The sequence below is a fragment of the Narcine bancroftii genome, chromosome 14 (genome assembly GCF_036971445.1).
Source record: "Narcine bancroftii isolate sNarBan1 chromosome 14, sNarBan1.hap1, whole genome shotgun sequence".
Taxonomy (NCBI): Eukaryota; Metazoa; Chordata; class Chondrichthyes; order Torpediniformes; family Narcinidae; genus Narcine; species Narcine bancroftii.
Genome location: NC_091482.1, coordinates 1,994,727 through 2,011,362, shown reverse-complemented (window position 1 = coordinate 2,011,362; position 16,636 = coordinate 1,994,727). Strand labels below are relative to the sequence as shown.

Sequence of the window (16,636 nt, the reverse complement as noted above, 5' to 3'; positions counted from 1 at the left end):
CTCCCCACCAGTACTGTACTCCGGTGTTACACAGGGACAGACCCGTCCCCACCAGTACTGTACTCCGGTGTTACACAGGGACAGACCATCCCCATCAGTACTGTACCCCGGATTACACAGTGACAGACCCATCCCCACCAGTACTGTACTCCGGATTACACAGTGACAGACCCATCCCCACCAGTACTGTACCCCGGATTACACAGTGACAGACCCATCCCCACCAGTACTGTACCCCGGTGTTACACAGTGACAGACCCGTCCCCACCAGTACTGTACTCCAGTGTTACACAGGGACAGACCCGTCCCCACCAGTACTGTACTCCGGTGTTACACAGGGACAGACCATCCCCACCAGTACTGTACCCCGGTGTTACACAGGGACAGACCATCCCCACCAGTACTGTACTCCGGTGTTACACAGGGACAGACCCATCCCACCAGTACTGTACCCCGGATTACACAGGGACAGACCCATCCCCACCAGTACTGTACTCCGGTGTTACACAGGGACAGACCCGTCCCCACCAGTACTGTACCCCGGTGTTACACAGGGACAGACCCGTCCCCACCAGTACTGTACCATGGTGTTACATTGTGACAGACCCCTCCCCACCAGTACTGTACCCCGGTGTTACACAGTGACAGACATGTCCCCACCAGTACTGTACCCCGGTGTTACACAGATCCAGCTATCCCATTGTCTGTTTGTATCTGAGTCTTTAGCTGTATCCCTGGCACGTATCAGGTTCGGCCTCTCCCATGTCACCAGTTTCCCTGTTTCCTGGACAGGTACACGGCCTGGAGCCCAGCACATGGAAAAATGTTGAAGTAGTTCACATAGACGTTGCCGATCGCAGTCAGATTGATTCTCGGGTGAGTTGGTCCGAGAAGCTGTCACCTTTTCTGATGGGTGGGAGTCTGGGGCTTCATTCCCTATCTAAGGGGAAAGCTCTTATTGTTTGTGTCTACAGCATTTCATTCTTTGGAGATGAATTGTGCAAAATACTTCTGGAAGCTGACACAAGGTTTGTGTAACAATGGTTAATCTGGAGAGGTGAGCACCTTGCTGCCTCTGTTGGCCGTTTATCAGATCTCTGGGCCAGTTCTTTCCTTCTTCACGTGCCCCTCTGTGTTGCTGCGGCTATAGATGTCAGAATTATTGTCAAGAGTACGTACATGACATCACAGTGTTCTGAGATTCTTTTTACTGCGGGCCAGGCAGAATTACCACTTATTGGCAGTGCAAAAAAATGGACTCAATATACCCATGTAAAGAGGCAAAGAAATGTGAAAAAAGTGGCAATGCAATACAGAAAGAAAAAAGTCAATAAAGAACAAAAGTAAGTCCTTGAACAAATTCCTGATTGAGTTTGTTGTTGAGGAGTCTGATGGTGGAGGAGTAGCATGTTCCCTGGCACGTGAGGGGCTCAATGGTGCAGATCCCCTGTTTGAACCACCCCCAACTCCCCCCCCCCCCCCTCCCCACTCTAGCACTTTGGTGCAGTGTCACTCTGCCACTCTGTCTCATGACACAGCCAGGCATGCTGGCAACAACCCCTAGCTGAGTTCACTGCACCAGACAGCACTATTCTGACAAAGGTTGGTGTTTCAGTGAGTTGCTGCTAGGTTAAATCCCTAATGGGTTTGGCCACCCTTCCCCACACTTGCTGGGTTTCATGCAGTTGGAAGGGTTTGAGCAGCTGTGTCTGGCATCACAGGGGTGTGCGGTATTGGACTGTGCCTTTGGGTTGCGTTCACCATTGCGAGTTGGCACACTGGAGGATTTGAGATGGAGTTACCATGCATTCAGCAAACCGAAGAGTCCTGGAGCAAAGGTGTGGGAACAGAAGAGAAGCACCCTTCACAGCTCTCGAGTCCCTGCCACTGTTCAAGTTTATCATCATCTGATTGTACAAGTACAACCGAATGAAAAGCTTTCTCTGGTCCTCGATGCAAAACACATAGACACTCAACCAAACATAACACACTCAGAACCACAGTACATAGGACAAGTTTTCAAATGTATAAATAAATGAATAAAGATCGTTTTGTAAATAGTAGAGACTCGGAGGATTAGTGTAATTGGTTCCTTTGGTCGTTCAGCATTCTCACCGCCTGTGGGAAGAAGCTGTTCCTCAATCTGATGGTGCTGGCTTTGATCCTCCTGTATCTCTCCCTCAATGAGAGCAGCTGAAAGATGCTGTGTGCGGAGTGGAAGGGGCCTCTTCAGACAATGATCCTGGTACATTTATCAATGGTGGGAGGGGTGAGGGAGACCCCAGTGATCCTCTCTACCACTCTTAAGGTCCCGATTCAATTCTCCACAGCAACCATACCACACTGTGATGCAGTTAGCCAGGACATTCTCAATAGAGCTCCTGTAGAAGGTTGACATGATGGTGGCTGGTAGCCTTGCCCACTTCAGTCTTCTCAGGAAATACAGCCACTGTTGTGCCTTCCTAACAAGTGAGGAGGTGATGAGTATCCAAGATAGGTCACTAGTTAAGTGGATTCCTAGGAACATGGTGCTCTCCACTACAGAGTTACTGATGTGTAATGGAGGGTGGTCATTCCTGGTCCTCCTAAAGTCCAAAATTATTGAACCATAGAACATCACAGCACAGAAAACAGACCCTTCGGCCCTTTCAGTCTATTATTCTGCTTAGTCCCATTAACCTGCACCCAGTCCATAGCCCTCCATACATCTCCCATCCATGTGTGTCCACATTTTTCTTAAATGTTAAAATTGAGCCCACATTAATCACTTCAGCTGGCAGCATGTTCCACACTTCCACCACTCTCTGTGTGAAGAGGTAGCCCTTAAATATTTCCCTTTTCACTCAATCCATGTCCTCTGGTTTGTATCTCACCTCCCTTCAGAGGAAAAAGCCATCCTACATTTACTCTGTCTGTCCCCCCCTCGTAATTTTAAATACCTCGATCAAATCTCCCCTCCTTCTTCTACACTCCAGGGAATAAAGACCTAACCTGTTTAATCTTTCTCTGTAACTCAGTTCCTGAAGTCCAGGCAACATCCTAGTAAATTTTCTCTGCACTCTTTCAATCATATTGATATCTTTCCTGTGGTTAGGTGACCAAAACTGTACACAATTCTCCAAATTTGGCCTCACTAATGTCTTGAACAACTTTAATGTAAGATCCCAACTTCTATACTGTACTTAATACCTTGATTTATGAAGGCCAATATGCCAAAGGCTTTCTTTACAAACCTATCCACCTGTGACGCCACTTTTAGGGAATTATGTATCTGTATTCCCAGATCTCTCTGTTCTACCACACTACTCAGTGCTTGACCATTTTCTGTGTTCATCCTTTCTTGGTTTGTCCTTCCAAAATGCAGCACCTCACGCTTGTCTGAATTAAATTCCATCTGCCATTTTTTAGCCCATTTTACCAGCTGGTCCAGATCCCTCTGCAAGCTTTGAAAATCTTCATTGTCCACGACACCTCCAATCTTAGTGTCATCTGCAAACTTGCTGACAGTATTGGAGCTGGATCTGGCATTTCAGTCATGAGTCAGTAGCTTGAACAGCAGCAGGCTGAACACACAGCCCTGATGTGTGCCTGAGCTCAGCGTAATGGTGCTCTACATTCTGGTACCGACCTGGACAGATTGTGGTCTTTCCATTAGGAAGTCCAGAATCCAGTGACAGAGAGGGGTGTTGACTCCCAGTGAGGACAGCTTCTCCGCCAGCCTCTGGGGAATGATCGTATTAAACGCCGAGCTGGAGTTGATGAACAGCAGCCTGGTGTATGTGTCCTTCTCCAGGTGGGTCACGTTTTGAGTGGAGGGAGAGGGCTTTCGCATCATCTGTGGAACGGTTTCTTCTGTGGGCGAATTGAAATGGGTCCAGTATCTCTGGGAGGTGTGCTCTGATGTGTACCATCACCAGCCACTCAAAGCATTTCATAATGGTGGAGGTCAGTGCCACAGGGCAATAGTCACACCTAGAGCAAGCCCCCACACGTTATACCATTGTATGTTTACTACGGGACCATCAGCTCGGCACGTGACTGGATGAGAGAGCTTGCTTGGTGCATTCAGCTGCTGCCCTTCTTGTAATGACCATCAAGTTTCCACTTACAGAACCATCCGCCCTCCCCTTGTTTGTTGTGGTGCCCTCCCTCCATCCCTTATCCACCTACAGGGCCCACCATAATGATTGGGACATAGACCCTTTTTTCCTTTATTTGCCCCCTGTGCCCCACAGTTTTAAATTTGTAATCAAACAATTCACCTGTCATTAAAGTCCACATTCCAGATTTTATTCAGTTATTTGTACATATTTTGGTTTGACCATGTTGAAATTACAGCACTTTTTATACAGAGCCCCCTCATTTCAGGGCACCATAATGTTTGGGACATTTGGTTCCACAGGTGTTTGTGAGACTTGGGTATGTTTAATTGCTTCATTGGTGCAGGTATAAGAGACCTGGACTTGATTCAAAGCTTTTGATCACCTTTGGAGTCTGTAGTCACCATTTTTCACCGAGGACCAGAGTTGTGCCAAGAAAGTCAAAGAATCCATTACGAGTCTGAAAAACAAGAGTAAAATGGTAAGAGTCATCGCCCAAACCTGAGGATGACCAAAATCAACAGTCTGGAACATCATTAAGAAGGAAGGGTGTACTGGTGAGCTCAGTAATTGTGAAGGGACTGGTATTTCCAAGGAAGACCTGCACTGCTGAAGACAAGAATTCTCATCAAAATGAAGAAAAATCCCCAAAGACCCAACAGATCAGAAACGCTCTTCAGGAGGCAGGTGGGGGGGATGTGCCAATTACCACTGTCCACAGAAGACAGAAATACAGAGGCTATACTGCCAGATACAAACCACTAGTTCGCCACAGACACAGGATGGCCAGATTACAGTTTGCCAAAACTATTTAAAAGACCCTGCAAAATTCTGGAAAAAGGTCTGTGGACAGATGAGATGAAGACTAACCTGTATCAGAGTGATGGCAAGAGCAAAGTGTGGAGGCATAAAGGAACTGCCCAAGACCCGAAGCGTGCCAACTTTGCCATGGTTTTTATCTGGCAGTGTAGCCGCTGTATTTCTGTTCATGAAGTCTTCTGTGGACAGTGGTCATTGGCACATCCCCCCCACCTGCCTCCTGAAGAGCGTTTCTGATCTGTAGGGTCTTTGGGGATTTTTCTTCATTGTGATGAGAATTCTTGTCTTCAGCAGTGCAGGTCTTCCTTGGAAATACCAGTCCCTTTACGGTTACTGAGCTCACCAGTACACCCTTTTTTTATTATTTTTTTATTTTTCACATCATAAATCACATTAACCATGGTACACACTTTTTCCTTTTCACACATATACAGTGCCATTTTCTCCCCCCCCCTCCCTCCTCCCATCCCACCCTCCCTACCTCCCCCCTCCCGTCCATTTAAGGTATACAATCTAGGATACATTAAACCAGTCAGACAATGTTGTCATTCAATAAAAATACACCAGAAATTCTACTGAGTCCATTCTTTTCATTTCCTTTTCCTTCCATTAACTTAGGTAATGATTGTCCCCGGTAGGTTTTCGCTATTGTATTTAATGTAAGGCTCCCATATTTGTTCGAATATTTCAATATTATTTCTTAAACTATATGTTATTTTTTCTAATGGAATACATTTATTCATTTCTATATACCATTGTTTTTTCAAATTATCTTCCAATTTCCAGGTTGAGTACACCCTTTTTAATGATGTTCCAGACTGTTGATTTTGGTCATCCTCAGGTTTGGGCGATGACTCTTACCATTTTACTCTTGTTTTTCAGCCTCATAATGGCTTCTTTGACTTTCATTGGTACAACTCTGGTCCTCTTGGTGAAAAATGGCGACTACTGACTCCAAAGATGATCAAAAGCTTTGAATCAAGTCCAGGTCTCTTATACCTGCACCAGTGAAGCAATTAAACAAACCTGAGTTTCACAAACACCTGTGGAGCCAAATGTCCCAAACATTATGGTGCCCTGAAATGAGGGGACTCTGTATAAAAAGTGCTGTAATTTCTACATGGTCAAACCAAAATGTGTACAAATAACCGTGAATAAAATCTGGAATGTGGACTTTAATGACAGGTGAATTGTTTGATTACAAATTTAAAACAGTGGAGCACAGGGGCAAATAAAGAAAAAAGTGTTTTTATCACTAACGTTTTGGAGGCCCCTGTATTACTTCTTGCCTGTGGACCTGTGCTCCTCCCCTGCTCATCCCTCCCACCATTTTGTTTGGGCAACTGCCTACGTTTAATTTGATGAAGTGCTTGAGCTCAAATCATTGGTAACGTAACTTTATCTTTGCCGTATAAAGGACACTGTTTGACCAGCTAAGTTTCTCCAGCATTGTGTTTTCACTATAAAGTTTTACAGTGTGGAAACAAGCCCTTCATCCCAACTCATCCCTGCTGGCCAAGTTATCTAATTGATTCATATCTCTGCCCAAATGTTTTTTGAAAATCAAAATTATTCCTGCTTTTGGAGCTTCCCTTTGCCGTTCCTCAGTATTCTGGTGACTTGAGATGATACAAATATCCCTGCCTGGGCCGTGAGATTACTTCTCTTGCTTTCATCCACGTCCTGACAGGGTCCATAGCCCATTTAATTGGGGCCCACAGACTGAAATTATAAAATATTTTTGTTTTTTTATGTAGTGAGTAGGAGAGAAGTATGGGACGGCACGTTTAGCTGTGAAACAGTGCCAGCGATGAGGACTTGGGTTCAAATCCCACGCTGTAAGGTGTTTTTATGTTCTCCCTGTGTCTGGGTGGGTTTCCTCCCACCCTTCAAAATGTCCTGGGGTTGCAGGTCAATTAAGTGTAATTGTGTGGCACGAGCTTGTGGGGTGAAATGGCGTGTTACCATGATGTATGTCTTACAGTTAAAATTTAAATTTAAGAAACCAACTAAACTTGACTGCTTCACAGGGAAAGGGGGGCCATAACTTTGAACAAAGTCCCAAGTCATAGTCAAAAAAAGGTTGAGAATATTAATCCTACTTGTGTCAGATGCAAATCTGATATTGCTACATTGAGACACATGTTTTGGTTTTGTCCATCTTTACAAATCTATTAGAAATTTTTAATCTCTTTTCAACTGTATTTCAGGTGGAACCATGACCAATCCAATAACTGCTCTTTTTGGGGTTATTGACCTAGACATGGGGAGTTTTTCTGTCCCTTCGCAATGGGTTGTGGCCTTCTCTACATTGTTGGCTAGAAGAGCCATCTTATTCAAATGGAAAGGCTCTAGACCTCCAACAATGTTCCAATGGTTCTCTCATATTACGTCCTGTTCAAGTTTAGAAAAAATTAGACACAGTATCATGTATTTAATTCATCAGTGAAATTTGAAGATACATGGTGACCTTTTATGTCTCATTTTCATTTGATGTAAATGTTTCTAATGTGATTAGATGTACTCACTCTTCCAGATGAGATATGGTCTTAGCTTTTTGATTCACAGTAGGAATCAAAAGCCTCAAAATATATGTAACCCTCAGGTTCGGGTGCTCGGATGGGCTTTTTGGGTAATTGATTTTAATAGAGTGGGTAGAATATTTTTGAAGTCTTTTCACCCAGTGCAGTAGAGGGACACACACACACACTTCAGTTTTGTTCCCTTTTCTTCATTGTTCTGTATTTATTATAAAAACTAATGAAAAAGATTGAGAAAGAATGAAAGGTTGAGAATGGCTGTCCTTGAGTATACTTAGTTTGGCTCTGGGGAATCTTGCACCTTTCCCATGCTGTAAGACAACCAGTGCCTCTTTTGCGATGTGGATATTGTTTCAAGATAACACTATTCATTGCCCTCCGATTCCATGAGAAATACAGATGAACTGGCATCAGACCCTTTACCTCCAGACGTTGCTAGACTTGCTGAGTTTGTCCAGCCGCTTGTGTTTGGTTCTAAATGTTGATGTGAACTGCATATTTCCTGCGATGTTGGCACTGAGGGGCTCCTTGTGTTCAGCCTGTGGTGCAGTGGCACACTCTGTGGGAGAGCTTCCTACGTGAGCCCTCAGTGCCGGGCCCACTAGCCTTGTACTTTGGAGTGCAACATTGATTCTGGGAACTTGTATGGAATTAAGATTCCTTTATTGTCACCTGGTGTCCGTTACAGTAAAAAAGAAAGAGAAGCAAAGGAGTGTCCTTTCAGAATCACCGAGTGTCCCTGGATTTGACTCCAGTGCCCTCGCAGTGTCTGCAGCTGCACCGACTCCTGTAGCTTCATTTGCCATCTGAGCTCCGGATCCCGACATGATCAGAAATCCCTCGCATCCTGATTCCAATACCTGGTACCCCTTTCAGCCAATCTCCAGCAGTCTGTGGCCTGATGTGAGCCCATTTGCTCTGAATGGATTGGCCACCCGGTCCTAATGCCGGTAGGACAATACAGGCATGAAACGACCTGTCTGAGGGGCCAATGGTATAAAATTCTGCGACTGCTGTGCCCACACCCAAGATGGCTACACCTGTACTCGACAGTGGCCACGAGGGTTGGCACATTCTGGGGAGCAGTGGGCCGACAGGGTGCCAGAAATGGGGAGAACACCCCACCCCACCCCCCCAAACGCTGGAGGGAAAACCCCATGGACACTTGGTGACTGGGGGCACTCTCTTCTGCTTCTCTTTCTCTTGCTGGAAGGGGTGCTGGGCAATTTCTGCCAATGGCGAGTCTTTGCCTTAAGACAGACTAAAGCCAATTTCATGAGATATTTACCCCTGTTTTATTGCAATGATAATACAGGTGTGCCCCGCTTTATGAAACTGGAGCATTCCTCCGGAACCTTTCGGAAACAAAACTGACGAACGAAAGAAGTGATTACCAACGATTTCTGTGGGAAACTTGCTGAACTTCCCCAGACCCAAAAAATAACCTACCAAATAAACACCCAAAACCTAAAATTACACTAATATTTATTAAAAGCATGAATGATCTGATAAATACACAGCCTAGAAAGTAGAAATTTACTTTTTGAACCTTTTAATGTGCTCCCCATCCCCCATCCACTGCTGGCTCAGCATTGTCGCCACTCCAGATATACAAGGAACACGCTTTTATTTCTTCTAGGCTCAGTAGAATCAGTCCATGGTTGGGGGGGTGGGGGGGTGACACCAACCCTAGTGACAGTACTGGGAGGGAGGTACAGGAGTCTGGGATGAGGAAGAGTCGTCTATTGACATCTCATTGTGGTTCCTGAGGAAGGAGCTCTCAGTATGTGGGTGGAGCCCGGCACAGCTCGCTGCTTCGTAAAAGCGAACATCCTTCCATAAAAACGAACGAAGATGTTTCTTTGGAAAAGCGAATTTGCATGAAATGAGCATTCATCAAGCAAGGTGTACGAGTGAAGGGATCATGGCTGTTCAGGAAGGTACACAGATCCATCCAACCTGCTCATCTTCCTTTCTCCTTTCCAGGATTACAAAGCAGAGGAGGATCCTGCAATTTTCAAATCGGTCAAGACAGGTCGTGGCCCCCTGGATGCTAATTGGAAGGTATGTGACTCCTTCTCCTGGGTAAACTTGTACCTCTCATTTTGTTCGTTTTAGATTGGTCAGTGTTTGAGCTACTGAAAGAAAATAGACACACCCACACCGAGAGTTCAGTTTATACAAGTCTTTATTACTAAATCTAAAGCTGAATTCACACTACAATATGCAAGCCCTTCCCAATTATACTTATCAACGCCTGGACAGGTCCCAACTGCCGAAGTGAGGCAACGACTGCACACTTGTAGTTGGTTGCCGGGGCGCCGGTAGCAGATTCTCCACCTCCCTCGACCGGGACGTTAGCTGGACTCTTGAAGTTCTTCTTGCTGAGAGATGTTGCCACCTCTTGGAGAGTCTCAAACTTCAGCAGTGGGACCATGGCTTATATTACTCAAAAGTTGTTTACTTCATATCTTATCTTTTTGAACAAATGATTTAATTATCTTCAAGGTCTCCTGACAGTCTGCGACCAACAAAAGACAACTGCATCTCTGGGCCTCATGGTGTAAATTAGATTATGTCTTTCTATTCAACTGCATCCCTGGGCCCCTCGGTGGAAATAAGACTATGTCTGCTGATTCTAAAAAACAAGCAGGTTCTCAGCCTTGCAGAAGGCTGCAAAAGTAAAAAACACAGTTTAAATCTTCCATTACACTCCTTGTTCCCATTAGGAAGAGTTGTTTGAAAACCAGTGCCAACACGTCACTGAACTTCACACATGTATTCAAACAACATTGGGAGGAGAAAGCTGGTGGACAAGAGGAAAAAGTGCCTTCCACACTTCCTGGAGATGGACATTACAGGCTAAATCTGGAGTAGATCCCTCACCGTCCTCCCCTTTAAAGTTGCATCAAAGCCCCTATGTTCCAAGAGGCCAGCCTGGGTGTACTCTCGCCTTCTATCCAAATTTTCCCCCCTCCCTGGCAATCTTTCCTGCCCTGATGCACTGCCTCTCCCCAAAACATGGACTGAAGCAGTTTGTGGCATTTCCTCACCACCTTCTCAAGGGCAAGTCGATGACCTTGCTCTGCCTGTCAAACCCACACCTCTTCAATGAATAAAAACACCAGGTGTCTCATGGTTGACCTCGATCGACTGTTCTTCCAGTATCTGGTCCCATTCGTCTTTGCCGAGTAGTCAGGGTGGGAAGTAAGTGTTGGCCTTGCTAGCCACCCCCCCACCCCTCTTCCCACTACCCATTCACAGCTGGCGCACCAAACATCTCTCTCTCCCCCTGCAGAAAACCATATTAAAGACCACCTGGCCGTACATGTGTGCGTACAAGCTGGTGACCGTGAAGTTCAAGTGGTGGGGTCTCCAGAGTAAAGTGGAAAGCTTCATCCAGAAGGTGTGTACCTGGCCAGGGCTGAGATTGTGGGGAGGTGCGGAGGGGGGAGGGGATAGGGTGGAATTGCCATGGAAATGTCCAGTCATTGGGTTTGGGGCATGTTTGTGGGCCCAGCCTTGAGGGTGTAGTAGGAGGGGGAGGGGCTCTGCCTCTACCCTTACACTCATCGATGTTGTGTTTGTGTGAGAGCAGCAGGAAAAGCGACTGTTCACAATCTTCCACCGGCAGCTGTTCTGTTGGATAGATCGCTGGTTCGAGCTGACAATGGACGATATCCGCCACATGGAGGAGGAAACCAAGAAGGAGCTTGAAGAGGTACGTCAGGGAGAACTGATTCAGTCCACCCCCTGCTCCTTCTTGCACCTTGTCCACATTATTGGATCCTGGCACCATGCAGGACATCGATGTCACACACCGCTCCCACAGCATCCCCTCCCCGGCTGAAATCAGTGGGGTGGGTCTTGGAGATGATACTTGAGTGACTGCTCCCCAGGTGTGCCCAGCTCTCTTCCATGGTGGTGGGGGGCAGTGGCGTGGCCATGCGTTTGGGGCTTGACTGATTTTGCTGTCTTCTCCCCAGATGATACTAAACGGTCCTGTGAAGGGGTTGACAGCCGTTGACGACTAGTCCTGGACTCCCTTTTATGCAGTAAGTGCAGCTCTGCCTGTGTATTTTCAGTCAGCCTGTATCCTGTGTCTTTAGTGCCATAAAGGGTCACACAGGGCTTCATGAGAACAACCCACAGTGACAGTCCTGACTTGGATCATCCGGGGGGGGGGGGGGGGGGGGAGGGAGTAGTGATGGCACATGCTCGAGGCAGAGCAATTAAATGTGGGGATATGGGAGAGGACAGGTTGAGAAGCTGCATGAGAGGTCAGAGGAGAGAGAATGTAGAACACTACAGCACAGGTCAGTATGTTCCTACCAAAAACAACTAAACCCTTCCACCCTTGTAACCTATTTTTCTTCCATCCATGTGGCTTAGAGTCTTTTAAATGTTCCAGCCTCTACCACCACCCTGAATGCATTCCAGGTACCCACAAAAAAATCCCTGACGTCTCCCCTAAACTCTCCTCCTTTAATTTTGTACAGATGTCCATTGGTGTTTGCTATTCCCACCCTGGGAAACAGGTGCTGGCTGCCCATCCTATCTGTATCAGAATTTTTCAACATCTATTAAGTCTCCTCTCATCCTTTTATGCTCCAAAGAGAAAAGTCCCAGCTCTGCTAACCTTGCCTCATAAGACTTGTTTCCCAATTCAGGCAACATCCTGGTAAATCTCCTCTGCACCCTTTCCACAGCTTCCACATCCTTCCTGTAATGAGGTGACCAGAATTGAACAGAATACTCTGTGTGGTCTCACCAGAGATTTGTAGAATTACAACGTGACCTCTCGACTCCTGAACTCAATCCCCCATTAATGAAGCCCTACGTCCCATAGGCCTTCTTAAGGAGGGTCCCTAACTCATTTGAAATGCCGGGTCAGAGTTTGGGCAATGAAGGCAGAGGTTAGCTGCAGGGAGTGTTGATTGCTGAGTGCGGTGGGTTGGGACATTGGCAGTAGGGTTTGGAATGAGGTTGAAGCTGCATAGAACGGAGGGAGGGAGGGAGGCATGTTCGAGGAGTGTGGAGTCAATGGCACTAGGTTAGAGCAGAGGGGATCTGAGGGAAACATAAATGAAAGGAAGGAACAGATAAGATAGAGGCAGGAACATTGTTCCCACTGGCAGGTGAGCCTCGAATTAGGGGAAGCAATCTGAAGATGTGGAAGAAGAGAAGTAGGACAGGGATGAGAGGAACTGTTTCTCCCACAGAGGAGTCTGCATGGAAGTGGGATGGGACTGCGCAGGGTGGGGTGAGACCGCATACAGGGCGGGGACTGCATGGGGGGGTGGGACTGCATGGAGGGGGTGTGTTGAGGGTGGGGAAGATCAGTGCCTGGGCATATCAGTGCCAGGGTGCATTGGGGGTTGGGGGTGTGAAATATTGGTCTGGGTGAGGGAGTGGAGAAGATTGTTGCCTGGGTGGGTATTGGTGGCTGGGGAAGATTGGTGCCTGGCTGGGAACCGTGGAAGGAACAACAAAAGTGTTCTGAGCTGAAGCTATCTCCTTGTTCCAGCTGTTAAGACCGGATCTGAGGCTCCAACTCTCCAGCCAGCGAACGACATCCTGCCTCTGAGTAAACCATAATACCCCTCCCCCCTCCCCACCTCTTTCCTCCCCCCCCCCCCCCATCCCTCTTCCTTCACAGGATGATTTTTAACAAATCTTCAGATGTTTCTAGAAGAAAATGATTGTTGGGAGCAGACAGAGGAATTTAAAATACAAAGCACTAAATGTTATCCCATGCAGATATGTTGAGTGTTAGGGTTTGCTGTGCTGTCCTTGTGTGTCTGATCCAAACACTGACCGATTCTGGTTTAAAAGTGGTGACCAATCTCAATGCTTCCATCGAGTGGCCATGGTGTGTTCTGATTCTTTCCCCATTTCCATTCACGTGAGACGATCTGCTAGCGTTGTTAATTTATTGGGATATCATTAATTTATGTGGTTGTCTTAAGTGCAATAAAATGCTCCGGAGTTGTCCCCTCTGGAGCCTGCCTGCATTCCACGTTTTCCCAGAGCCCAGGGATATCAATTAGGAAATAGTTTGTGGGGAGCGGGGCCGGGTGGGAAAGGAGGAATACGAGGAGGGGCCACTGCAAACCCTTCGATCTTGCTGCCCCACATCAAGAGGGAGAGAGTGCACCGTTGCCTAGGGTTGGGTTTGCCCTGGTAACCTTTTCCAGATGCTCGGCCCCTGCAATTGAGAGGATAGATGGGCATATCGGAGGCATTCGCCTTGTATAGAGGGCCTTGTGTTGTGGGGGGGATACAGTTGTTCAGCCACGCGAAAGCTGTGGCAGATCCCAAGGAGCTTACCTCAGGGCTGAGATTCTGTAATGTCGCTCCCCTCATCCACCGCACATCCCAGTTTACTTCACCGAGTGCTTAATTCACACTCTCCGCCTCTCCTAATCAATACCTCCCTCTGTCCCAATGTAACCAATCTTGGTTTTCCATTTCTTGAACAAAGCATCACTTATTTTTTTAATTGTTTCACTCATGCAATAAATAAAAATGTCAAGAGCAATGATTGTCTCAATGGTCTCTTTATCATGGGAGTTGTGTGAGGTGGGGTCATCTTAGAATCTGTCGTTCAGCACTGAGGTAAATCCGCGGACTCTGTCATTCTGAGAGGACTCTCACTTGCTTCTCTTTCTCTGATTGTAAGGGGTGCTGGGCAATTTCTGCTGATAGTGAATCTTTGCCTTACGGTCGACTAAAGGAAATTTTGTGCAATATCACATTTTCTGTTTACTACATGACAATTAAGTAACCTTGAAACTGGCCCACATTGAGGTCATACCCTTCTCTGCTTTGTGATGTGTGTGTGTGTGTATATGTCTTGACCAGAGTGACTGCACTGATTCCACTGCCTCTTCGGCTGTGAGCTGCCACTGTCATCTACTCTATGTTTTAACAAAAAAACCTTCTCAGATCTTTCAACCCTTCCTCTCTCCTTAAATCTAAAACTCTTGTTTTTAATATCCCTACCATGAAGACAAAGACCATCTATCCTTTCAATGCCTTTTATAAATCCCTATCCAGTCCAGCCTATCCAATCTCTCCCCAAAACAAAATTCCCTAGTTCAGAAATACCCTACTGATTCTCCTCCATGAAGCCATGTGTGGCCAGCAGAACCTCATGGTAGTCCAATTGCCTGCTGACCAGTGTTTAGTCAGGTTGCAGCATTACATTCCCAACTTTTGTATTTGATGCCCTGTCCAATGAAGGCATGCTTCCCAAGCGCAATCTTCACGCCCTTTCCACCTGCACTGCCACTTCCAGGGATCTCTGGACGTGATCGTCTCGGGGTCTCTGTGTTTGTCAGCAATCCTCGGTGTCATACCATTTACCCTGCCTGTCAAAGCCTGTTCCACCTCAAAATGCATATTGTCTGATTTGGGATTAAAAGCGTGTTCAGTCAGCTGAGGTCCTGGGATGACCCAGTCTCTGTAGTTAGTGGCCTTGGTTCAATCACGTCTCCATCTCCCAGTAAAAGCAGTCAATCCCCAAGGCTCCACCTGACTCCCAGCAACCACGACCTCTGTAGGAATGTCCCAGGGAGGTGGGAGGGGAGGGAGGCATAGTCTGCTCTCAGTTTAAACCCAAGCCATCAGCATGAAGCCCAGCAAACTGCTTTTGTGTCTTTACCCCAGCCGTGATGAACAAGATCACTGCCAGCTTCAAGTTCCTGGATCTCTCCTGGAGCCAAACATCGACACAACACACCAACGCCTCCACATCCTCAGGTGTTGAAGAGATCTGGCATGTTGTGGAACACTCTGAATGTCTACAGGTGAACTGTGAAAAGTTCCTGCAGCAGCCTCCAAAGGGTGTGTAATAATAACCAGCACTTCCTCAATAATAATCACTCATGAGAAGTGAAGTCGACAGTGCTTTGAAACTACAACCTCAACACAGCTTGTCTGGGTGTGTGAAGACGTTGTCAAACTTGCTGTGAAATGTGTGAGCCCTTACTTCTAGCCTGAAATGCCAGTAATTTATCTTTACCTCCTACGGACACTGCGAGACTGGCTGAGCTCCTCCAGCATTTCTATGTTTTTACTACAATCACAGCATCTGCAGACTTTGGTGTTTCACTCTAAATACCAATGTTCCTTCCATCCCCTTTGATCAAAGGTTCACTGGCCCCTTTTTTTTAAAGCATTAAAGTAATGTTTAATTCTCACCAAATAAAATGCTGGCTGCGGCTGATCCCTGTCACATCCCAACCACCACCAATAACCAAGGAGGCTGGGACTCTGGTCCCTTCTTTACCCCTTCCTGTCTGCTTGCTGGAACCATTCTTTCAAAAGTGCGTGCATCAGAATTTTGGTACATTCTTGGGGCCAAATAAGTACCTCATCCTATTGCTCAAATGTAAACCTTGAAACCAATTTCTACCCAGTGAGATGCAACAATGCCAGAGGGAAGGAGCAGGCAATCTCTCAAACTGGATGAAGGGTTAAGGCTAGGCCTGATAGAGGGGAGGTTGGGAAAGAGAGGCTGAAGCTTTGGAGTCTGGTTAATAAACAGGCAGACTATTTTTTAAATGGGGACAAAATTGAAAATACCCTGATGCAAAGGGACCTGGGGGACCTCGTGCAGGAGCCTAAAGGGAAACTTGCAGGTTGAGTTGGGGGTGAAGAAGGCAAATGTGATGCTGACGTTCATTTCAAGAGGAATAGAATATAGGAGCAGGGATGTGATGTTGAGGCTTTATAAGGCCCTGGTGAGACCTCATGTGGAGAATTGTGAGCAGTTTTGGGCTCCTTGTTTAAGAAAAAATGTGCTCACGTTGGAGAAGGTTCAGAGGAGGTTCACAAGGATGATTCCAGGAGCGTTTGACAGCTCTTGGCCTGAACTTGTTGGAATTTAGGAGAATGAGGGGGAGTTTCATTGAAACATTTTGAATGTTGAAAGGTGTGGACAGAGTAAATGGAGAAAGATTGTTTCCCACAGTGGGAGAGTCTTGGACAAGAGGACACAACTTCAGGATTGAAGGGCATCCACTTAGAACAGAGATGCAGAGGAATTTCTTCGGCCAGAGTGTGGTGAATCTGTGGAATTTGTTGCCACAGGCAGTTCTGGAGGCTGGGTCATTGGGTGTATTTAAGGCAGAGATTGACAGGTTCTTGATTAGCCAGGGTATCAAAGGTTAT

General features: G+C 46.5%; 1 protein-coding gene across 1 annotated transcript in view; it reads left to right on the top strand.

The window, feature by feature from the left end:
• pitpnab (phosphatidylinositol transfer protein, alpha b) overlaps positions 1-14,000 on the top strand; it is a 41,717-nt gene extending 27,717 nt beyond the window's left edge. The window contains exons 7-12 of the mRNA XM_069911632.1: positions 793-876; positions 9,446-9,523; positions 10,758-10,865; positions 11,058-11,180; positions 11,446-11,514; positions 12,987-14,000. Coding sequence (XP_069767733.1) covers positions 793-876; positions 9,446-9,523; positions 10,758-10,865; positions 11,058-11,180; positions 11,446-11,493 — 441 coding nt within the window. The 3' untranslated portion in view covers positions 11,494-11,514; positions 12,987-14,000. The remainder of the gene's footprint in view (positions 1-792; positions 877-9,445; positions 9,524-10,757; positions 10,866-11,057; positions 11,181-11,445; positions 11,515-12,986) is intronic.
• Positions 14,001-16,636: the final 2,636 nt, after the last annotated feature.